Source organism: Vicia villosa, linkage group LG1 (assembly GCF_029867415.1).
Source record: "Vicia villosa cultivar HV-30 ecotype Madison, WI linkage group LG1, Vvil1.0, whole genome shotgun sequence".
In the NCBI taxonomy this organism is placed as follows: Eukaryota; Viridiplantae; Streptophyta; class Magnoliopsida; order Fabales; family Fabaceae; genus Vicia; species Vicia villosa.
The window spans coordinates 201,109,178-201,134,743 of record NC_081180.1 but is presented as its reverse complement, the minus strand read 5'-3'; the positions used below and the strand labels follow the sequence as shown (position 1 = coordinate 201,134,743).

At 35.4% G+C, this 25,566-nt stretch overlaps 1 protein-coding gene across 1 annotated transcript; it reads left to right on the top strand.

The window, feature by feature from the left end:
* Nucleotides 1-16,545: 16,545 nt before the first annotated feature.
* On the top strand, nucleotides 16,546-23,209 carry LOC131644789 (ubiquitin-conjugating enzyme E2 28-like). Its single transcript, XM_058915382.1, has 5 exons — nucleotides 16,546-16,670; nucleotides 18,086-18,173; nucleotides 20,322-20,449; nucleotides 21,592-21,696; nucleotides 22,893-23,209. Exons 2-5 carry the CDS (start codon nucleotides 18,104-18,106, stop codon nucleotides 23,034-23,036), a joined length of 447 nt encoding a protein of 148 aa, XP_058771365.1. The 5' UTR covers nucleotides 16,546-16,670; nucleotides 18,086-18,103; the 3' UTR covers nucleotides 23,037-23,209.
* The last annotated feature ends 2,357 nt before the right edge of the window (nucleotides 23,210-25,566 follow it).

Here is a 25,566-nt window from a genome sequence, read left to right as displayed (position 1 = left end):
TTCTTGGCGCGTTTTTTGGTTTAAACAATTCAAATATTGGTTTTAAAATATATTAAACTGAAGGCGTGTGTATTACAAGCCACAAGCGTGGCTCAGTTGGTCCATGTTTTGGTTGGTGAGAGAGAGGGCGTGGGTTCAACACCCCTAGGGACCAAAATCATTTTTTTTGCAACTATTTTTCTTTCATTTTTTTTAACAAACTTCATCAATTAATTTAACCAATCAAAATTCACTATTTTCACTTCATTTTTTGCACACTCCTCATTTAATATATATATTTTATGAATACCAAAAAAAATCATCAAAAAATATTTATTTGATACATTTTTAAATAGGTTTAAAATGACTTGTTTTTAAGTATTTTTAATACTTTAAATATTATTTTTTATTTGATTTTCAAACTTAATCACTTGTAAATATTTTTTTGAATAAACCCTAATCATCTAAGTGTTAATTAAGTATAATCTTTTGCTTATCTTGATTAAATTAATTTCTTTCAAAATTCAAACCGTTTTAAAACAAGCGATCACGATTCTTTTCAAAACGATAAACCATTTCTTTTTTATTTCAAAGGAAACTATTGATTAAATCTTTTTAATTGATCAATTGATTTTCAAAGAGATGTGGGGCCTCTCGAATATTAGAGAGTATAAGTCCCTTTCCTTTTCTTTGTACAGTTTTTTAAACAGAAAACTTTTTCCAAATTACTTCCAAACATTTTTTTTTAACAAACAAATCTCACATCTTTTTCAAACCATCCACCATGTTTTATGGAAATAAAACAGGGGCCTCTCGAATATTAGAGAGTATAAGTCCCTTTCCTCTTTCTTTTTACAGTTTTTCTTTGTACAGAAAACTCTTTCAAAACAAACTTTCAAACTGTTTTCAAACGACGCGTCTGTTAACGAAACAATCAACCATGTTTTATAAAATAAAACCTGGGCCTCCACATAGGTATAAGTCCCATTCCCGTACATGAAATTAGGTATTTCATCGTACATCCTTCTTGTACATACACTTTTTTGTACATACCTCGATCAGTTTGTTTTTTAACTTTGAATAACAAATCAAAAATGAAGGTTTTCTTTAAAATCTTCCCAAAAATACCATGGGCCTCCATGTAGGTATAAGTCCCAAGCCCTTTGTAAATACCTGTTTGATCATGCTTACAGGTATATTTCCTTCATAAACTCCATTATATACACACACTTTGTTATATATAACTGTTCATATAACTGTTCATATTTGTTCATGTACTTGTGCATATTTGTTCGTACTTGTTCATATGTGTGTTTGTGTTATATATACTTGTTCAACTTAGTACAACACTAGGTTCCCCATAGCCTCCTATTGGGCTTCGTGTAAAGAATCTCCCTAGTTTAGGTTAGGACATAGAGTATGGTTTCCCGGTGAAATCGCTCTAAGAGCTCAAACCAACTATACCACGCCTCCCCTTGGGCTTTGTACAAACGAGTGTCCCTCCCATAGCCTCCTCTTGGGCTTACAATACAAGGACCCTGGATTGTCCCTCCCATAGCCTCCTCTTGGGCTTACAATGCAAGGACCCTCGGATAGCCTCCTCTTGGGCTTCGTACAAGGACCCACGGGCTTCTTATAAGCACCCCAAATATCCAAATCAAATACCCTAGGAGATTAGACATTTTTCATCTCTATGATAGGAGTATCTCTTCTATATCATCACAAACAATCAATCAATCAAACTTTTTTTTGCCACAAGGCTGGCTAATCAATCAAACTTTTTCTTGCCACAAGGCTGGCTAATCAATCAAACCGTTTTGCCACCGTACTGGCTGATTAATCAAAGTTTTTGTCACAAGGCTGACTTCATTGAAACTTTTGCCACGAGGCTGGCTGATTAATCAAAACTTTTTGTCACAAGGCTGACTTCATTGAAAGTTTTTGCCACAAGGCTGGTTAAACAACAAAAAACATCTTTATCATTCTAAGCGCCATAAGTGGCATAGCCCAGGGCTTATAATGAAAAGATTTTCAAACAAAAATCAAACAGATGTATGTGATGATATAGATTAGATACATCGAGCATTTAGATGACATTTGTCTATTTTCCTTTGCTTCCACTAGCATAAGTGGGAACTACGATTGCTCTGACTTTCTCAACATCCCTTTGAGAATACGTAGGCACAAGGTCGTATCCTTGGCGAGCAAAACAAAACAAACAAAAAAAACCATTCAAACCTTAGCACCCGTAGACCCCGAGCTACAGATGCTCTGATTCCCTCTAAGGGATATGTATGCAGAGGATCGCGATGATCTTTGCGAGCATAATCAAACAAACACCTTAGGTCCCACCTATTTCACCAGAACCTCTCAACAACATGGAATGAAAAACAAAACAAAGAAACCTATAGAGTACTATAGATACGTTGGGTGCTAATACCTTCCCTTCGTATAACCAACCCTCTTACCCAAAGATCTCTCCCCCCACTTTTAGGTTATTGCAGCTTTTTTCCTTTTCCTCCTTTGGAAATAATAAAAAGTTTGGTCGAAACAAAGAAAAATCATTTTTTGAGCACTCGAGCCCAAAGAAGGCATCAGGTGTTTCATCCCGAAAAAAGATAACGATTTTTCCCCGCGACAGGTCTCAAAGCTGCAATCGATCTAAGAATCAAGTTCCTGGAGGTCTACGGAGACTCGGAGCTGGTAATTTATCAAGTCAAAGAGGAATGGGACACGAAGCACCCGAATCTAATTCCATACAAAGAATATGTGCTGAGTTTGATTCCTTACTTTGAAGAGATCACTTTTGAGCATATCCCGCGCGAAGAAAATCAACTAGCTGATGCTCTAGCTACCATGTCATCCATGTTCAAGGTCAGATGGGACAATGAGGCGCCGATGATCACCATTTACAGACAAGATGAACCAGCCTAAGGAACGGAAGAAAAACCATGGTTCCATGAAGTAAAAAGATATCTCGAAGCTCAGGAGTACCCTGAAGGGGCATCCATTAACGACAGAAAGTTTCTAAGAAGATTTGCTGCCAAATTCTTTCTAAGTAATGGAACCCTATACAAACGCAACCATGACTCGACTTTACTTCGTTGTGTAAACAAGAAGGAAGCAGAACAGATTATGGAAGACATACATGATGGTGCCTTTGGTACTCATTCAAGTGGACATACAATGGCTAAAAATATCCTAAGAGCAGGTTATTACTGGTCTACCATGGAGACAGACTGCCATCATCACTCCAGAACCTGTCACAGATGCCAGATATATGCCGACAAAGTACATGTACCTCCAGTCCCGTTAAACGTCCTGACGGCTCCTTGGCCTTTTGTAATGTGGGGTATTGATATGATTGGAGAAATCAAGCCTACTGCCTCTAATGGACATTGTTTTATCCTGGTCGCTATTGACTACTTCATAAAATGGGTAGAAGCAACTTCATTTGCTTCAGTCACCAAGAATGTTGTGGCCCGGTTTATCAAGCACAATCTCATTTGTCGGTACGGCATCCCTGAAAGGATCATCACAGACAATGGCACAAATTTAAACAACAGAATGATTACTGAACTCTACACACAGTTCAAGATCAAACATCATAATTCCTCTCCCTATCGACCAAAGATGAATGGCGCGGTGGAAGCTGCCAACAAGAACATCAAGAAAATCATACAAAAGATGACAGTAACCTACAAAGACTGGCATGAGATGTTACCTTTTGCTCTTCATGGTTATCGCACATCTGCGCGTACTTCAACAGGGGCAACTCCATTCTCCTTAGTCTATGGTATGGAGGCAGTTCTTCCAATTGAAATTCAGATTCCTTCCCTAAGGATTATGAAAGAAGTTGATCTAGACGAAGACGATTGGATTCAGACCCGGTTGGACCAGATAAACTTGATTGATGAGAAGAGGCTCGCAGCTATTTGTCATGGTCAGTTGTACCAAAAGCGTATGATCAAAGCCTTCAACAAGAAAGTCAAAACTCAGGCATACCAAACTGGTGGCTTGGTTGTCAAACGCATCATCTTACCACAAGGTGACCCCAGGGGCAAGTGGACTCCCACTTATAAGGGACCATTTGTAATCAAGAAAATATTCTTCGGCGGTGCCATGTTGCTTGCCACTATGGATGGCGAGGATTTCCCACACCCTGTAAATGCGGACATAGTCAAAAAGTACTTCGCTTGAAGAAAAGCTCGCTAAGTTGAAAACCTGAAAGGGCAACTTAGGCAAAAAAATGAGCGTCTCGGTGGATTGAAAACCTGAAAAAGCGATCCAGGCAAAAGTTAGAGACTAAAAAATAATAATTATCCCGGTAGGCTGAAAACCTGAAAAGGCAGCCTAGGCAAAAGTTAGGGAATAAAGCGTACAACTATGTTCCGTTTATTTAACTACTCACCTTCAAGATTCAACACATCAAAGACACCGATCATTCCAATTACTTTCTTCCAACAAGTGAGGGATGAGATGCTCGAAGACAGATTGGCAATAGCATAATTGAAACTTGACTGGTTTATCTTCACATAGCTATTCTCTTTATATATTTTTCAAAGCTTTATGACAATTTCCTACTACTAGATTTTTGTCTCCTTGTACTAATCAGCCTATCATGGCTCTTTTTCAAAAAATCAATGCAGCTCATGCTCAAAATCAACATTTTCACTTTTTCTGTTTTGAATACGTAAACGTCCCAAATGATAATTTTGAATGAACATGTGCATTTGGATATGATTGATGTTTACCAGGAAAAACAGGAATAGCATTCAGGTAATGTCCCAATCATTTGGACATCATCCTGAAACCAGCATTAGAAGAAAAATTACCAACAGAAGTGCATTTCTCAGCAAATTCCTCAATGAGATTTTTCTCTCCGACAAAGTGATTCGAGAAATCTTATTCCCCAGCATGGCTGTTCTAGATTGCTGTCCCCAGAAGGTGTGATCTCCACACCAGGACTTGGTCAAATAGTGCATCGGAGGATTATGCATCTTCCTCATTCCCACTTTAAAGGGCATCAAAGTCAGAATTTTCAAAATTACTTTTCATCCCCGAGCGGTAGTCAAAGATCCTTTAACAGAGCACCCTGGTTCTCAAAGGAGGTCCCCAGCCGAGGGTACTCAAACAAGACGACAAAATATCATCAACAATCACAATGCCTTCATTTATTTTCCCAACCAGAAGCTTGATACGCTCAAGTCATAGATCATACATCATACATCATACATCATACATCATACATCATACATCATACATTATACATCATATATCATACATCATATATCATACATCATACATATATTCATACACAACATAACATGCATATTTCTCCTTTGGTTCAAAAATCTCATACATTACATCATAAACATTGCATGACACTAACTTGATTTTTTCAGGCGGACGGATATCTTCAGCAGGGATATTCTCAATCACATGCAGTGTTCTCCTGAATTCTATCTCAGATAAGCAGTCCTCTAAGATATAATCAGCCGAAGATTCATTCTGAAGAGATCTCTCTTTACAAATCACCTATCAACTCAAAAACATACCAACACAGATCTAAGTCGATACCTCGGACGGTTCCTTAATGATCTACCATCACAGATCTAAGTCGATACCTCAGACGGTTCCAGAACGATCTACCATCGAAGATTTAAAGCTGATACCTCAGACGGTTCCAGAACGATCTACCATCGAAGATCTAAAGCTGATACCTCAGACGGTTCCAGAATGATCTACCATCGAAGATCTAAAGCTAATACCTCAGAAGGTTCCACAACGGTCAACTTTCAAAATCTAAAGCGAAAAAACTTTGGACAGTTCCGTAACGACCATCCTCCTAGACTTAAAGCGGTAACCTCGGACGGTTCCGAAACAGTCAACGCAGAGGTTTTCAAATCCTTCATCAAGATATAATCAATGGATTCATTCTGGTGAACAAACCATCAAATACATTTGCCAGATGGCATCTGAAAGCCCATCTCAGGTAATGTTTCGATCTGCCAACAATAACATTCAAATGCAATTTTCAACATCACTTCCGGTGGAGGTAAGTGCAAATTTTTCAGGGCATATAAAATATTCAATCATCTTCTACCTTCAGATTTCAAACAATCTCTTCAGGTTTAAGAAGATTGAATAGGGGCAACTGTTATACCCCAAAATTTGCCCGCATCTTTTTTCAAGAAAACTTCAATCTAAAAATTAAGAGCTTCATATAATCTTGGATTTTTATTCCATAAATATCCTGATTTATGAATACTTGATTTTTAAGAATTTTTCTTATACGGTACTTTGGCTCGCTGTTGAATTCATTCTTACACAAGCGCCAAGTACTGTTTATTACTTCACACACGCTATTTATTTGAGATTTATTTACAGATAAATAGTACTGACGCAATTGGTACAGAATTAAATCTTTTGCAGGCGCAGAGTCCGGGGATTTAGACTGTACTGGTAACAAGTAAATTATTATTAATTTTTTGTTTCCCACTAATTTTTGTACTATATTCCATTATTTTCAAAATCTTTTCCTTTCTTTTCAAATCTCTTTCTTTCAAAAAATCAAATGCTAACTTTATTCTATACATCTCTCTTTTTTCCAACACTATCATACACTTTCTTTCAAATCACACTTCCACTCAAATTTTCCTTTTGTACGGAATCACTTCATTCCCCAACGTCTCTATCTTTCTTTTCATTCTATAAATACCTCTCATTTTTCCATAAAATCTCACATCAAATTCTAACTCATCTCTCAAATTTCTACTTCATATTCTTTCTCTCTTCTTCCCCGGCAAAATGGCGAAGCGGATGGAAACGTGTTTTCTTATGGTCATCACCGTCGTGGTGGTAATCATGTCCTTCTTCTGTCTGCATAGTCCTGAAAAATGTGTACCTGGGTTGTTTACACTCCCAATCATCTATATGTTATTATTTGTAGCATGGGTTATTAATCGTCACTCTTAAAGTTGTCGTATCTTTTATTTTTTTAATAACGTACCGTTCACTCGTCGTACTGTTCATTATAGTATGTAATATTTGTACTGTCAGTATTAAATGTCGTACTATCTGTCATACTGTTATTTAATTATTAAGATAATATTTTGTGTGTTTTCTGCCAGTTAAATATTTATTTTTCTGTGCATTAAATGTTTTTCAGGGTTATTATTGGTAATTTTGCTCGCATACAGTATAACAACTCTCTTAAAACTGGAAGGACCAACACAATTTAATGAACAATAAATTTAACAATTTAGTCATGATAAAAATTCAATGTTAAGTTTTAACGTCAAAAATTATTTTCCATCTATAAAATTATAGATAAATATATAACTACGATGTTGTTTGGTTCTTTTGTACTGCCGCTGTCCGCGTGTCTTTATGCCGTAAAGACGAAGTTAGGGGAACTTTGCTATGGGGAATGGATTCTCTGAAGTCTCAAGTGTGATTTACACTTGAGAGAGTAAAGTGTAATCTACGACCATTGAAAAAGACAGAGAAACACTTTAAGCTTTTATAAAATCTTCATATATCATTGATTGATAAAAAATATATGAACCAATTTATTTCAAGTCTTCTTTGGCACATAAGGTCTACGTCTTCTCTACATGCCTAAGCTTCCCTCATCATTTCCCTCACTCTTTCTTGGAAACCTGCCATATAAAACAGTCATGAAAAGCATTTGTTAAGCTACCGTAAATTTTTAAGCTACTGCAAGTGTATTGGGTGCAAGAAACACAAGTTATACTTAATGCATAATCGAACAAACATTGAATACGACTTTTTTATAATTCTTTCATGGCATTCAAATAGCACTGCATTCACATGGTCAAGAAATAAGCTAATTTTATCTGTTTTTGTTGTCCTTGTCCAAAATCTGCCTTCTTGGAAGCACATTGAGGTGTTTCAGTTATCATTGCCTTTGCAACAGACAAAAACTGATCAATCATGAAATCGCGACATTGTCCATCGCTCGAGCACCTTCCATTCGGTCGGACATTTACCTCACGATCATCCGAACTCATACTATTTCTCATGAAAAAAGATCCCGTCCTAGAAAGCGTGCCGCGCACATCTTGAAAACTCTCATTTCCGTCATCCGAATCAGAACCTCCCTTTTCCCTCTCAATAACTTATATATCTTTCGGTTTTCCTGGCGTTTTCTCCCATTGAAAAGGAACTGCACCGACATTTCACACCGGACCTGAACTTAATTCTGATTTATAAAAAACAAGATATGGTTATTTAGCAGAAGAATTACCAGTGTATGTATCTGATTCATAAGCTATTGTTGATGTAAATATCCTCACTGATAAAAGTGGTTGGTAGAGATTTAACTCCTTTTTTTCCATGAAATAAGTTTCTGTAAAACAATAAATCCAAATTCAAACTCAACATATTCCAAGAAAAAAATAGTAAAAAGTTTCAAGAATATAGCCATGCATTGGAGCAATCCTCAGTGTCGACCATACTATCATCTGGTCCATCTCTCATATTTTGCTATAGTTTAAAAAGACACAAGCAAACATGAGTTTTTTAACAAATAAACAAATAAGCAGATATTGTGAAATCCGATAAATTAAGTGATTTTTAAAATCTGTCAAGTGCACATTTCAGATATTGCTATTTAATCGACACAAACAGGGGAAAGAAACATTGAAAAAATTACAAAAGCAATAACATACAATTGATGCAAGTTAGATAAGGACTACTAACCTTTTTCACTTCTTCTATAGGCTTAAAAAAGTCGCCATCTTCATCATCACTACCATCATTCTCTTCATTCATAGAAGTTGAATCATTAGTAAACCGTACCATACACACACACTACCATATTCATAAATATCTGATATTGTAAAAAAAAGAATACATACAGTAGGTCTACCAAAGTTCATACAAATACATAGCCACACATACATGTCTACACTTACCAAATGGCCAGCCCATGACATATTCGAATCGGCACAAACTGAAAGTCGTTCGTATCCACACATTCATATGCATTTCTATTGCAGCCCCTGCAACATACAAACACGCACTATACGTTTCAAGACCGAATCAGTCCAAAAGCAGATAACAACATACAACCATTTAATTAGAGTTCAACACACATATGATACCATTGTGGAGGAATTCAGTACGAAAGGAAAACACAGTTTAACACGAACCCAGACCAACCCTAAACTGAAACACTTTCAATTTCAGTTTTTTAACAAACAAAACCTAAAATGAAATTCCAGGATAACACGAAACCAGAAAAATGATATGAAGACAAACACGAAACTAGAACCAATTTAAGATTTGTAACAACGAAACACTAACATGAAACACAAGAAAAAATTGAAACCAAAAGATAAACTTATTTATCAACCAGAATCAATTCGAAGTGCTCTTTGGTCTTTGATAAAACTATCCACTTGTGATGGATTCTGACGACATTTTTCCATAATTCCTTACTTTCATTGATGTCATTCAATTTCGCATAAGGTCTTGCCATAGTAAATTGAGAGTTGCAGACCTTTGTTGTGGAGAGAGATGGATGTATTTATTGTGGAGAGAGATTTCAATATTTGTTGGTGAGACATATGGTAGGGTTGTGTATGAAGCAAAACAAAACAAAGGGTAGCGTGTGATGTAACGCCCGGAAAAAATAAGTATATGCTTGATTTGGACGTTGTGACGTTTATTGGAATTTTACCGTTTTTGGAGTCGTTTCAGTCGGTATTAGTTCGGGATGGCGGACTAATATTTAATTGAAGGTTTTCATATTTTTTATACTAGAAATATTATTAAGGTAATATTCCGCGTTTTGGGGGCGTTTGAACGATATTTGAGCATAGGGGCATTTTGGTCATTTCCGTGGGATAGATATTTTCTTTATAAGAAAGAAATATTTGTGAGAAAGGAAAAAAGGATGGAAATAAAAAGGAAAGAAAGAAGAGAAAGAAAGGGAAGAGAGAAAGAAGAAGAGCAAAGATGGAGAGAAAGTGAAGAAGGGGATTTTGGAGAAGATGAAGAATCAAACAAAGGTAAGGGGGTGAATCTAATTTATCTTGGATGTATGATTCTTATAGTCTTGTTCTTGTTCTTGCTCTTCTTGTTTCAATTTCCATAAATTCCTTGTATGGTCTTTGTTTGATCTAAGTTTGTTTGAGAATGATTGTATGATGATTAAATGATATCCTTGTTGTGTTATGGTGATTGATCATGTTTGTCTTCCATTTCTATGGCTTGATTGAAGTTGGAGAAAAAGTTAGGTTTTGAGAAAGATTAATGAATCAACCATGAAAAGTTTGATGTTATGTTGTTTATATGGTTTGTATGTGTTGTATTGGTGTTATAATGATGTTTTGGTGGGTATCAGGGGGTTAGAACAGTTCTGGTTCGTGCTAGTTTTTTCTGGGTTCTCGCAGGTCCGCTGAGCGGGGGGGGGGGGGGGGGGGGGGGGGGGGGGGGGGGGGGGGTCCGCTGAGCGGAGTTTTCTTTGGCTCGTTTCTGGCAGGGTCCGCCGAGCGGAGCTCAAGCGGCCAACAACATTTTCTGTTTTTCCGAAACTTCGTAACTCTTGAACCGTAACTCCGATTTTGTCGCCGTTCGAAGCGTTGGAAAGCTAACGCAATGAGCTATACTATAATTTAATTAAATGATTCATAGGATGTGGTCTCCTATTATTTTTATTAGGATTTAGTGATAGAACTATGTAGGGTTAACTTATGAAGTATGTTTATGTTTTCCAAACTTTGAAAAGACGTATCTTTTAACTCGGGTGTTCCTTTTATGTGTTGTTTGAAACGTTCGGAAGTTATTTCCATGCTCTATATGATGATGTAGGATGTAGTAGTGATTGGTTGATTTTCATAAATGGTTTTGTGAACTAGTGCATGATAAATCATGATGATGTGTTGTGTGAATGTTATCGTATTGGTACGAGGTATGTGATTAGTTGTCGATAACATGAGATCATGTTCATATGTGTTATGTATTAATGAATGTTCATTCTTGATATGTGACGATGTTTGGTTGTTTGTTATTAACATGATGTGTGGCCTTATGGCAAGTAATTGTTGTTATGAGAATGATGTATTATCATTGTTGAATTGTTGTTATTACAACTCATTGATGATGTATTGATGGAGTTGTGGGCCAATGGCCAATATTAATTTGATGTGATGCAATTATGCGATCATTTATGCCGATGTGGCTAGTATGTTTTGACGGTGAATGTGTGATGTGTGCTTATTAATGCCCGTGTGGTAATTATGGTGTGATGTAATTGATAACGATGTTATTAATTGGTGATGTATCCTTTTGGATAGAATATAAACGGTGTAACGTGAGTATGTGACCGTGTTATATTGTTGATGATGTTGTTGTCGTGTAATAGAGTCATATATTTGCACAGCATAACATTTCATTACGTTAATGGCGGAATGCTATTAACAGGTGGCCTGAATTGGCAATTATTACCAGTGGGAGCTTAATGCTCGGTAAAAAGGTGTATTTGCCCAAGTGGCAAGAGGTCATCAGTGGGAGCTACATGCTCGATGACAATAGCCTGCGGGCTCTGAGTGGAATAAAGTCGTAGCTTACTGCTCGACAAAGGTGTATCTTCCTGAGGGAAAGAAGTCCCAGCATAATGCTCGGCAAGGTGTATTTGTCATAATGACAAGGAGGAGTTTACTCCGGATTTGGTACCACATGCATATGCATAGTCGAGTCTCATTCATCATTGTCTGTCTGTATAATTTATGTTATCATTCATGTGTCGCATTACTTATATATTGATTGTGGTTGACTTAGTGAATTACTTTGTTGTATGATTCTTGATGATACTTGTTGGCATTACTATAATTGTCATGCTTTTCATTATAAATTATATTCTCACCCTTCTGCTGATTTGATGCTTGAGTGGTATCCTGCAGATTAGCCGCTTTGGGAGTCTTTTGGAAGAGGTAGTTCTCCAGTTGGTCTTGTCGGTCGCTCTGATACGTAACACCGGGGAGTCGGGAGTTTGTTGTTATTTATTTGTATATGACTCTTTTGAACATGTATATGTGATAACGTGCCATTGTGTATTGTAAACACTTTATTTTGGAAAACTCCTCTTTGAGAGTGAGAGCTATACGTATATATATATATATATATATATATATATATATATATATATATATATGTTCATACCTTCCGTGTGTTATGTATCATTTTATTGGCAGGTGTGTATGCTTTTGGCATCGCTGATGTCCGTTTGTTTTCTAGGTGTTTGTTTGGTTACTTAGTGTAACATCCTAATTGTGTTGTATGAAATTTTAAATACTCTGATATTTTCTTGCCTAAATGCTTTGGGTAGAATTGGGGTGTTACATTAGTGGTATCAGAGCAGGTCGATCTGTCCGGCCAGTGTTGTCTAATGTTGTTTAATTCTTTAGTATGTGATAAGTGTGTGGAGCACTGTCAGTACTTGTTGTGCCTCTAGTCAGTTGTATGCAGAAATGGTTTGAAGCTAGGTGGGGGAGAAGATATGCTTCTCGGATATGTTTCAGTTGCAAGATGTTAGTATGCTACTGAGGGCAGCATTACTAATGTTGTTGGAATTTGTTGTTTTCTGAAGTGAAGGTGACTTGGACTTAAGACTTTGATTGTTAATCAAGTTGGAGTGTCTCGGAGTATATTTTGGTTATTTCTAAAGAATGGAATTTAGAAAGTGGTGATGCTCAAACGCTACTGATGGACTATGAAGTTGTTGTTTGAGTAGCCTTGTGTGAAGTGTCGTTGTTGGATCAATGATTAAGGAAAGTATTGTGGTAGACTTTGTTGAAGGAGTTATTGACGTTGTTGGAAACGTTTTGGAACTCGAGTGAGAATTAGGAGTATGAAGAGTTGAGTAGGATCTCAGGAATTTTATGTATTTGAATTGTTAGAGTTCAAATTGTGGACAGTGGATGTGGTAGAAATTATAAGACCACCAGATGTTTGGTTACATGTTTGACTGCTATATCTTGGCATGGTTATTTGGATGTTGTGCGACCGGGTTGTTGTCTGTGTCTTGATTATTTCTTGTGTTTTGGTGTTAGTCGATGAGTGCATTGTATGGGCATTGCATCTCGTTGTCGTTGTTGTGTTTTGGTTGTTTGGCTTTTAGCTACAGTGATTCTTTGTTGGTGCTGATTGTGTCGGTGCTTCCGTGGCTTGATAGTTGGTTAGTCGGATGCGAGAGCGTATCCAGGTTTGTTTGTGTTTGGGATATTTCCGAGGACGGGAATGTTCTAAGTGGGGGAGAGTTGTAACGCCCGGAAAAAATAAGTATATGCTTGATTTGGACGTTGTGATGTTTATTGGAATTTTACCGTTTTTGGAGTCGTTTCAGTCGGTATTAGTTCGGGATGGCGGACTAATATTTAATTGAAGGTTTTCATATTTTTGATACTAGAAATATTATTAAGGAAATATTCCGCGTTTTGGGGGCGTTTGAACGATATTTGAGCATAGGGGCATTTTGGTCATTTCCGTGGGGTAGACATTTTCTTTATAAGAAAGAAATATTTGTGAGAAAGGAAAAAAGGATGGAAAGAAAAAGGAAAGAAAGAAGAGAAAGAAAGGGAAGAGAGAAAGAAGAAGAGCAAAGATGGAGAGAAAGTGAAGAAGGGGATTTTGGAGAAGATGAAGAATCAAACAAAGGTAAGGGGGTGAATCTAATTTATCTTGGATGTATGATTCTTATAGTCTTGTTCTTGTTCTTGTTCTTGCTCTTCTTGTTTCAATTTCCATAACTTCCTTGTATGGTCTTTGTTTGATCTAAGTTTGTTTGAGAATGATTGTATGATGATTAAATGATATCCTTGTTGTGTTATGGTGATTGATCATGTTTGTCTTCCATTTCTATGGCTTGATTGAAGTTGGAGAAAAAGTTAGGTTTTGAGAAAGATTAATGAATCAACCATGAAAAGTTTGATGTTATGTTGTTTATATGGTTTGTATGTGTTGTATTGGTGTTATAATGATGTTTTGGAGTGGTTTTGGTGGGTATAAGGGGGTTAGAACAGTTCTGGTTCGTGCTGGTTTTTTCTGGGTTCTCGCAGGTCCGCTGAGCAGAGGGGGGTCCGCTGAGCGGAGTTTTCTTTGGCTCGTTTCTGGCAGGGTCCGCCGAGCGGAGCTCAAGCGGCCAACAACATTTTCTGTTTTTCCGAAACTTCGTAACTCTTGAACCGTAACTCCGATTTTGTCGCCGTTCGAAGCGTTGGAAAGCTAACGCAATGAGCTATACTATAATTTAATTAAATGATTCATAGGATGTGGTCTCCTATTATTTTTATTAGGATTTAGTGATAGAACTATGTAGGGTTAACTTATGAAGTATGTTTATGTTTTCCAAACTTTGAAAAGACGTATCTTTTAACTCGGGTGTTCCTTTTATGTGTTGTTTGAAACGTTCGGAAGTTATTTCCATGCTCTATATGATGATGTAGGATGTAGTAGTGATTGGTTGATTTTCATAAATGGTTTTGTGAACTAGTGCATGATAAATCATGATGATGTGTTGTGTGAATGTTATCGTATTGGTACGAGGTATGTGATTAGTTGTCGATAACATGAGATCATGTTCATATGTGTTATGTATTAATGAATGTTCATTCTTGATATGTGACGATGTTTGGTTGTTTGTTATTAACATGATGTGTGGCCTTATGGCAAGTAATTGTTGTTATGAGAATGATGTATTATCATTGTTGAATTGTTGTTATTACAACTCGTTGATGATGTATTGATGGAGTTGTGGGCCAATGGCCAATATTAATTTGATGTGATGCAATTATGCGATCATTTATGCCGATGTGGCTAGTATGTTTTGACGGTGAATGTGTGATGTGTGCTTATTAATGCCCGTGTGGTAATTATGGTGTGATGTAATTGATAACGATGTTATTAATTGGTGATGTATCCTTTTGGATAGAATATAAACGGTGTAACGTGAGTATGTGACCGTGTTATATTGTTGATGATGTTGTTGTCGTGTAATAGAGTCATATATTTGCACAGCATAACATTTCATTACGTTAATGGCGGAATGCTATTAACAGGTGGCCTGAATTGGCAATTATTACCAGTGGGAGCTTAATGCTCGGTAAAAAGGTGTATTTGCCCAAGTGGCAAGAGGTCATCAGTGGGAGCTACATGCTCGATGACAATAGCCTGCGGGCTCTGAGTGGAATAAAGTCGTAGCTTACTGCTCGACAAAGGTGTATTTTCCTGAGGGAAAGAAGTCCCAGCATAATGCTCGGCAAGGTGTATTTGTCATAATGACAAGGAGGAGTTTACTCCGGATTTGGTACCACATGCATATGCATAGTCGAGTCTCATTCATCATTGTCTGTCTGTATAATTTATGTTATCATTCATGTGTCGCATTACTTATATATTGATTGTGGTTGACTTAGTGAATTACTTTGTTGTATGATTCTTGATGATACTTGTTGGCATTACTATAATTGTCATGCTTTTCATTATAAATTATATTCTCACCCTTCTGCTGATTTGATGCTTGAGTGGCATCCTGCAGATTAGCCGCTTTGGGAGTCTTTTGGAAGAGGTAGTTCTCCAGTTGGTCTTGTCGGTCGCTCTGATACGTAACACCGGGGAGTCGGGAGTTTGTTGTTATTTATTTGTATATGACTCTTTTGAACATGTATATGTGATAACGTGCCATTGTGTATTGTAAACACTTTATTTTGGAAAACTCCTCTTTGAGAGTGAGAGCTATACGTATATATATATATATATATATATATATATATATATATATATATATATATATATATATATATATATATATATATATATATATATATGTTCATACCTTCCGTGTGTTATGTATCATTTTATTGGCAGGTGTGTATGCTTTTGGCATCGCTGATGTCCGTTTGTTTTCTAGGTGTTTGTTTGGTTACTTAGTGTAACATCCTAATTGTGTTGTATGAAATTTTAAATACTCTGATATTTTCTTGCCTAAATGCTTTGGGTAGAATTGGGGTGTTACATGTGAGTTTGAGCATGTTTGCAGAATCACAACAGGCTTTTGGCAGGAAAAGTTAGGGTTTCAAGAACAAATTGGGGAAGAGAAGATAAAGGGGTTTTTATTTTTATCGTGAAAAAGAGAAAAGAAGTATGTTAAAAAGCGAAAAGTAATTATTTGCAAAGGGGTTTTTGGATTACCGTGTGAATTTAATTAAAGGTGATATTTGTTGATGTTGGACCACCGGAAATTATACTATAGGTTAACGCAAAAGACATTTTTTGTCCCAAAATTATTAAATTAGACTAAATTAACCAAAGATTATTTTGGTGAATTCCAGATGAGTAACTTTTCTTATATTATAGATATAGCTACCAAATTATTATTTTTTTAAAAACAATAAAATTCGTTGGTTAAATTAATTCGACTTTCTTTCGTTACATTTACCGTATCAGTACATCTCTAAGCACGCGTATCCGCTGGTTAGGATAAAAATTTGAAGGAAAAGAAAAAAAAAAAAAAGAATGAAATTTGTTTGGATCACGTGAGGTGCATGAATTTGAGATGAGATATAAAGGAAGAGTGAGTCTGATTAAGTCATTCTATTGTACCACTCCCGCAATCGGTAATCAAAACTTGAAACCCTAACGAACATTCCAATCCCAATCGATAGGTTTGTATCCATTTCCTCTTCCCTTTTCGATTCCTTCATTGCGTAATGCTTACTTTGTTTGATCGGAGGCGTGGTTTTGTTTTCCGGCTTTTAGGGCTTTTCTCCCTTTTCGTCATGCTTCTACTGATGATTTGAATTTTAGGTTATCATTTTCTATGCTGTTTTATTCTCTGTACATTGATAACCTGATTATGTTAAAACTTAATATTATCTGTCCTGTGTTTAGCAGCTTAAACAAACATTATATTCTGGGTTTATATTTTGCTATCACTGATATTTTATAATACCATCCCAGGTGTTCAAAAATATTTCAACTTGTTGTAATGGTTTCCATATTGGAGGAATTAGTCTCTAATTGTTTACTATATCGGTTTTAGCTTCCTCTAGTTGGAAAACTAATGTTGCCTATATGGTTTTAGCTTCCCCTACTCTGAAAACTAATTCCAAAAGTAAATTTCCTATGTTTCAGTAGTAAAACCAAACAATTTTTTTCTCTTGATGTATAGCTCATGAAATTACCGTGGCCTTGCACTTGTGATAATTTTGATCAGCTATTCTGATTCTGTGCATTCACAAGCTGGCTTATATGTTCTTTCTACTTATAGTGTGTGTTTGGATTGACGGTGGACATAATTGATTTTGACAAAATTGAGTTTGGTAAAATTGATTTTAACATAAGTGAGTTTAACATAATTGATTTATATTTGGATACATACATGTAAAAGTGAGTTGAGCAATAAATTTCAGTATAAGAATCACGTTTAAACTCACATTTAAACTCAGAGGCTACACATTCTAGCTTCAAGTAGAATCAATTCTACTTTAGAAGAACAAAACACTTCAAAATCACTCTAGAATCAATTCTACACCTCTAGAATTGCTTTTGACTCTTCCAAAAGCCAAACCAAATATGCCATATTGCTTAATTTGATTTGTTTGTCACATTCCAAAACACAAACTAAACATTTATCATTTTTTATTTTTAAATATAACTATTCTGACCAAGTAAAATCTGAATAAGCTCAGTGTAGTAAAATAATTAAGTTAAATGTTGTTATATTTTATTATAGTTGCAGGTTACTTACTTTCTTCACCATTGACCAAATATGTTTGATTCAATATTGTATGGATATTTATTATTTGTAACGTCCTTAATATGTATTCAACTTATTTTTATAACTAAGTAAACATTTTATTATTTGCTCATCTAAAGTGAATTGAGTTTTAAATACAATGGAATGGGAGTATTATTTGGCTCCTTCTACTTCCCTTGGAAACTAGAGCTTGTAATGTACTTAATTCTGTTTTGAAATGGAGGTGTAGGTTGTGTTACTTTCAAATGCATTTATGATTGATTTACAATGTTTTTTAGTCCTATTTTCTTAGTGAGAAACCTAAAATTTGTCTTAAATTAGGCATTAGGTTTAGTTGCAATGGCTTCAAAACGCATTACTAAGGAGTTGAAGGATCTGCAGAAAGACCCTCCTGTGTCCTGCAGTGCTGGTATGTCCCCCCCTCTCTCTCATCCATTCTTGTTGTTTCAATATTTTAGAACGTAGTCTGGAGCATTAGTTTCTCGTCTGTAAAAATATTTTTCATATTTCTTTTCTTGACTCCTCATTTATTTATGTGGTAAATCTTCTCATTCTGTTTGTGAATTTTGAATACGCCTTGCTATCATTTAACATGCCATACAGTTTAAATTCCTTAAGGCCTTGTTTGCGAGTTTGGAGAGGAGGGGAGAGGAAGACTTCCAAAAACGAAATTTAAAAAAAATATAGGAAAATATTTGACATTTTTTGAAAAAATGATTTTGTTTAGAATGATAAAAGAGTCATTGTCATTACTAAATTTTTTAATTTTCAGAATAATATAACAACCTAAAAGATATTTGGAAAATTTATGTAAGCCCTCCGAAACCCTCCTTCAATACCATTTTTGAGTCCCCCATTTTATGTGGTTTTTGGTATTAGGAATAAAATCAAACTCTTCAAAACCCTTCTACTCAAAATCTTTTATTCTTTTCACCAATGTTATTAAATTGCCCCGCCATGGCCGCTATGGCGGATATTCATGGCGGTTTTTGGGCTCGCCACAATGGTTAATATCGGCCGCTATTGCAGGTTTTTCCGCAATAACGGCGCCACAAAGCGGCCGGTATGGTGGGATTTTGGCTATCCGCCATGGACCGCCATCGACAACACTGCTTTTCACCCAATTCTTCCTATTTTCCAAAGCCCTCCCCTCCCTTCCCCTCCAAACTCGCAAACAAAACATAAGGTGCAATTGTTTTAAAGCAGCTTGTTCATTTGGGAGTTACATTATACCTGGACAAGATGCAAACTATCCTTTTTCAAGATTGTTAATAGCAGTTGATAGTGCTGTTATCAAGAAGGATTGGTAGCAGCGCTGCCGTTGAGACCCGATAAAATATGTTTTAGGGTGTTGCAGCTTCTGTGTTGAAAGATATATTCTAGGGTTATCTTTATTAAGTGACTAATAGGCTTGTTTTTTTGATTGGGCCAATAAAATGCTGATCTGATACGGGAACCTATAGTAAATTCATAATTGAATAAAATATATAATAACATTTGCACAAACATGACGATAAATATAATTTATTAATATAGTATTAATAATTATTTATTATCTTATTTAATAAACAATATTAGTAAGATAAAATTATTATTTATAATCTTTATTATTGAATAATAGTTTATATGTAGTATTAATGTATTAATATTATTCAATAAATATTAAAGATTAGAATAGTGGCTCTCCTGCTACACATTACAGTGCTACAGTGCTATACTGAGGTGAGTGTTTGATATGGGTTTGCCATAGGATAAAATAAAAGTTGAACGCAATGGCCGGTGAAAACATCCGTTCATGCAGCAACTTTAATGCATTTTGTTAAATGACATTTGGGAAGGTAGGAGTTAAAGTTTTCAAACTTAGGATTCTACTAAGAAATAGAAGGCCGGGGAAGAGATGTAAAACAATAGATTCTAACATAAATCCTTTGTTCCAACCAAGCACCATTTTATTCAATTAAATATTGACCTGATCTATAAGTAAACTAGCCAACAAACCACAACCGCTAGCTTCAAATCAGTATGAATAAGTAAACACTACATAATTAGGAATGGTTATTGCTAGCATGTATTAAGGGATGTGGAGAGATGGCAGAATCTTGTCTGAACTGTATTGGGCTGTGTGGAGAAGATTTATAGAAATCTTGATAAAAATCTAGATTTGATTGGTAGTAGGTTTATAGAAACCAATGAGTAAGAGGAGGAAAATGTGACCATACAATACAACTGTATATCAATCGTCGAATTAAAAATCATCTCATTGGTCACATAATCATATAAAAGGCACATGCTTTATGTTTTATCTTGACCATTCATCGTAAAATTTAATTGTCAATATTTACTTCTCCACATCTAAAAATAGACCTCTAGTATTATGTGTGTATCAGGTGAGCGCATGCTTCCATACGAGGAGTTAATTCTACTCAATATAGTGTAAAATGATATATAATGCTGTAGTATAAACTATTGCGTGCTTCTTTGAGTTCCAAGTTCAACTAAAGTTTCTTTTCTATGTATAGGAGTCTTATCATGATTATTATATATTATACTCATGCAGGCCCTGTTGGGGAAGATTTGTTTCATTGGCAAGCTACAATCATGGGTCCTGCAGACAGTCCTTATGCTGGTGGTGTATTCCTAGTGACCATTCACTTCCCACCAGATTATCCATTTAAGCCGCCAAAGGTAACTAACTAGTTTGCAATCTATGCTAGTATATAATCATCTAAGATTCAAGGTTTTGAATTTTGGTCCTGTCATGGATGCATTGCGAAGGTCAAACAAGGCTGATGCTGCTTTAATTCCGGCTGATGGACTAGGGCTGATATATTTAATCTCTTATTTAAATTGCTTGTTTTGTAGTTTTAATTAGTATTTTGCCAACTATTATTTTATAGGTGGGCATGTCATGTCATTGCATTTAGCCATTTAATATTGAGACACGGTCTTTAGTGATTGTTTTTGTTATGAAACAAATATCAAAGCAGCGCCTTAATGGTCTCTGTCATTGACATTGGCACACCAGATTCTTGAATATTTTTTGGCAACAAAAACATTCACTAAAGATATGTTAATGACATGGGCAAATAGATATCTTTAGTGACACAGTCCTTGTTGTACTGTTTTGCTTTTGACCGTTATATTTGTTTTATACATTTCAATGTAGCACGGACATGATATGGGTATTGGATATAATACATATCTGATACAGTGTTATGCCAATCGTTGAAAGTATATATAAAATTAAAATTAACCATTAGTTAAATCCTTTTCTAACAAAAACCAAATGAATTTGCAAAATTTGATTGTAATAATTGATAAAGGAATTATGAGAAAAAGAAATCAATCTTGAAAATAGTAACTGAGAGAATATTTAATCGGTGCATCACAAATTACACAGGAGAGAAACTATATCTAAAGTTGACCGAATTGTAATTAAAGGGAATGTTTGATTCTTGTCATAGAAAAATGAACAGCCATGAGGTAATTATAGCTGAGAAAAGAATAATTAAGGAGGAGGAAGTTTGATTCATGTTCTAGATATATGAGCAGTCATGAGATAAACTGTCTGTATCCATATTGAAGATGTGTCGCCGGCGTATCAGAACATAACGAAACTTTTTATTTTTAAATAAAAAATTTAGATACTCCTTCGATACGATACCACATTTTAGAGTATCTGTGCTTCATTGTCTCTGGTATGCTTTTGACCTTTATTGCTCTGATTTCTTGAGGAATGAAGTCCAACTTATGCTTGTTTCTTTGATTATGTTGAAAATAATGTCTGGTTTAAATTGGTTAAATTATTCTCAATGTGGATTTTGTAGGTTTCCTTCCGAACAAAAGTGTTTCACCCTAACATAAACAGCAATGGAAGTATCTGTCTTGACATTCTGAAAGAACAGTGGAGCCCGGCTCTTACTGTTTCCAAGGTATGAGACTATGGCCCATTTGGGATTAACTTCTGATTGATGTGAGCTTTACAATCTAAATATGTTTATGGCTATTTACTTCACGAAAAAAGTGATAGGTTTATGGAGAAGTTAAATGGTAGAGATTTTGAGAAAGCCAAATTCAGTTCATAAGCCAAGCTACTGCTTAATAATCTATGGTTATTGTAATTTTTTAAGATTTCTTTAACTATACTTGGTTTATTATATTTCTATCTTAAGTTTTTTCTAGTTAGTCATTATTAGAGTGAAAGAGAGAGAGAGAGAGAGAGAGAGAGAGAGAGAGAGAGAGAGAGAGAGAGAGAGAGAGAGAGAGAGAGAGAGAAAAAGAGAGTGAGAAATTCTCAAACTGAGTTCTCTTATTATGATTAAGACAGTTACAACAGAGTAGAATTTATATCCATCTAATCCCGTGCCAATCCTTTCTTATCCTGCACCACTCCAGTTTGTTTGAACTGATTTAATGTGATCGCTTTGAACTGCTTTAATGTGATTGCTTTCAACTGTCGAATTTCACCATACTGAAGTTCAGCCATCGCTTTGAATTGTTTAAAAATGTTAAAAGGCCTCAGACTTAGTTTTAAGCAAATTAATCCAAGTAAACCTGATGTAGAGGTAGTATAATAATGAAAATTTTGTGAAGATTTGACTGGGGTAGACCCCAAAGATCACAATTAATTCAAGAGGTGAGGTATATTGAGTTTGTGATTGAGGTGAATGCAGTCTATAAGCTTTGCCCATACAGCAGGTTGACCAGAACCAGAACATGGAGTTCTGTTAATATAATTAATACAGTTACAGCAGAGTAGAATTTATATTTCATCTAATCTGTTATTATGAGAGAGAGAGAGAGAGAAAAAGAGAGGGAAAATCCCAAATTGAATTCTGTTATTATGATTAAGATAGTTACAGCAGAGTAGAATATTTATTCATTTAATCCTGTGCCAATTCTTTCTTATCCTATACACCACACTCTAACTAACTACGAGTTAGTTAGGGCATGGCAATACTCTAATAGTTGTTCACATGTTGCCTATGCCTTGTCGTAATAGTTCCTTGCCCAATTTCTTTTATGAAATATGAGGGAATAAGTAAGGAGAGCTGGAAGGTTTTTTAATTAACTTAATTGATTATTGCAGTAGAGTTATGGATTTAAGATTTATGTTATATTGTTGCAGGTGCTGCTGTCCATTTGCTCCCTGCTGACAGATCCAAACCCAGATGATCCTTTGGTGCCTGATATTGCCCACATGTACAAGACTGACAAAGCCAAGTATGAAAGTACTGCCCGGTCTTGGACCCAGAAATATGCAATGAACTAGCACAAATGAATAAGGTTTTATGGACTTTCTGTGGGGGAAAATGTTGTTTGGGACGCCTGATGGGTATATATACATTACAATATATAGTGCATATGTTCTGTTTCTATAGTAATAATCCAAACTCCAGAAATTTCAAGGCTTGAAGTTAATATTTAATAGTTTTGATTTGAATATTTTGAATATACTAGTAATTTCCTAACTTGCAATGTTAACATTGTCAAAGGGGGTGTGCGTGTGTGTGACATAGTGGTGAAGATTTGAGTCTTGAGAGTATACTCCCTCAAAGCGGATCCGCAGGAGGAGTCCAGTAATAAACAGACTCATTACACATTCAATCATAAATAACCACCTAAGTGTTTTGGTTTTTGGTTTAAACTAAGTTTGTGACTAAGTGATTTATATTTTATTTTGTTATTATTTATTATTAAATTTAAGTTTGACTGGAAAACAAGTTATTTGCACATCACACTCATTAGTAGTTTGGAATATAATATATAAATATAAGTTATATATTAGACGGCCATCACGCAAATGGCTCGTTATCTTCAGATACTGAAACTAAAGGTACAGCGGCTGGTTAATTATGAGGTAATGGAAAATTTGTAAGGAACTTAAAATTCTTAGTGATTTGAATGAATTAATTGGAATTTATTTTTAAATTTTTTTGTTTAAATAAAGTATTAAAATGATTTATTGTTAAAATTTTTAAATTATTTTTATAAAATTTTTAAGGCTTAAATGCACTTTTGACCCCCCTATTTTCAGTTTTATGAACTTTTGATCTCTCTTTTACCAAATTCGTTATTTTGATCCCAAACATTCATTATTTTAGCAATTTTGAAGTCCCCCTCCAAAATTACATATGTGGCACATGTAATTTGCTGAGCTGTCTAAAATTACTTATGCCATGTCATTTCATTTATTTAATTTATAATTTTAAATAGAAAACAACTTCTGAATATCCTAAATAACATTAATTCTCTTTTTATAAATCAAAAACAATTCCTAACCTAACCCAGAACTTCATCCCCAAATTGTAACGTAACCCAGAAAAATTTCATCTTCGTTTTCGTGACCTCTCTTCGTCGATGAGCAGTCTTCCGTTGTCGCTCTAATCAGTTCTCGTCCATTCGCCCAAGCATCGGAGAAGATGAGCAACATTCCACCATCATCATCATCAAAGACGACGCGCAACATTCCACCATCATCAACTTGCAAAGAGGATGTTCGTTTCTGTATGAGGTTTGTTCTCTTAAATCGTTAGGCTTAAATAACATTGTTTACTGTGGTAAAGTATTCTGAATGTTCATCCTTTGTTATTTGTTCAGACCATCTAAAAGCAACTACGTTAAGATAAGGCTTCATCATAGGGGACAGTTAGTAGAGAGTCCATGTAAATGGTATGTTAATGGTTTGGTGTCTGAACTGGATTGGGAATGGGATACGAACTACATGTCGTACATGGATTTAGAAGCTTCGATTAAGGATGAGGGATATATAAATATCAAATGTAGGAGATGGGATTTAACTGGAATCCCTTGCAGTCATTCGATCACATGTATGTGGCAAATCAAGAAAAAAACTGAAGACTATGTTTCTCAATATTACAGGTATTATGATCTACTATCTGAATTGCATCTGCGTATTAATGTTGTATGAACTAATTCTGACTACTATTATGATTTTCATTGGTTCTGTTGTGATTTACAGGAAGAGTAATTTCAACAACATCTACTCCCATATAATTTACCCTACTAATGGTCCACAGTTGTGGCCTTTGGATGAGGAGTCCACTATGAATCCTCCAGCTATGAGAAGGGCCATAGGTCGTCCCAAGAAAATGAGAAACAAGTCTAACGATGAACCAAAGAATCCACATGTCCTACCTAGAAAATTGGCAACTGTTACTTGTCATAAGTGTGGCGCAATGGGGCACAATAAAAGAAGCTGTAAGGGAAAGAGGGCTGCTGAAAGAGCCATTCCAAAAGGAGGCAATAGCAAAGGTGGACAAGGGAAGAAGAGTAAAACAAACCAAGTTGAGATTGGAAACTCATCACAAGCACCTCCATCTACACAACCATCTCAGGAGTAGTGTTCTATAATTAGTGTGGTCATTTTTGTAATGAAAAAGTATATTTTGATGTAGTGTGGTTATCTTTTGCAATGAACAAGTAGATGTTGATGTAGTTTGGTTATCTATTGTAATGAACAAGTATATTTTGGGTTTCTAATGTTATGTTATCTTTTAGGGTTTCTAAGTATATTTTGAACAAGGTGTTCTGTTATGGTATTATTGATTGTCTAATGTTATGATATTCTGTTATGCTTATTAGTAAACTATTCTGTTATAATCATTGGCATTGGCATTGGTTATTCTGTTATGCTGATTAGTAAACTATTCTGTTATAATCATTGGCATTGGCATTGGTTATTCTGTTATGCTGATTAGTAAACTATTCTGTTATAATCATTGGCATTGGCATTGGCATTGGCTATTCTGTTATAATGTGCTTATGATATTCTGTTATGG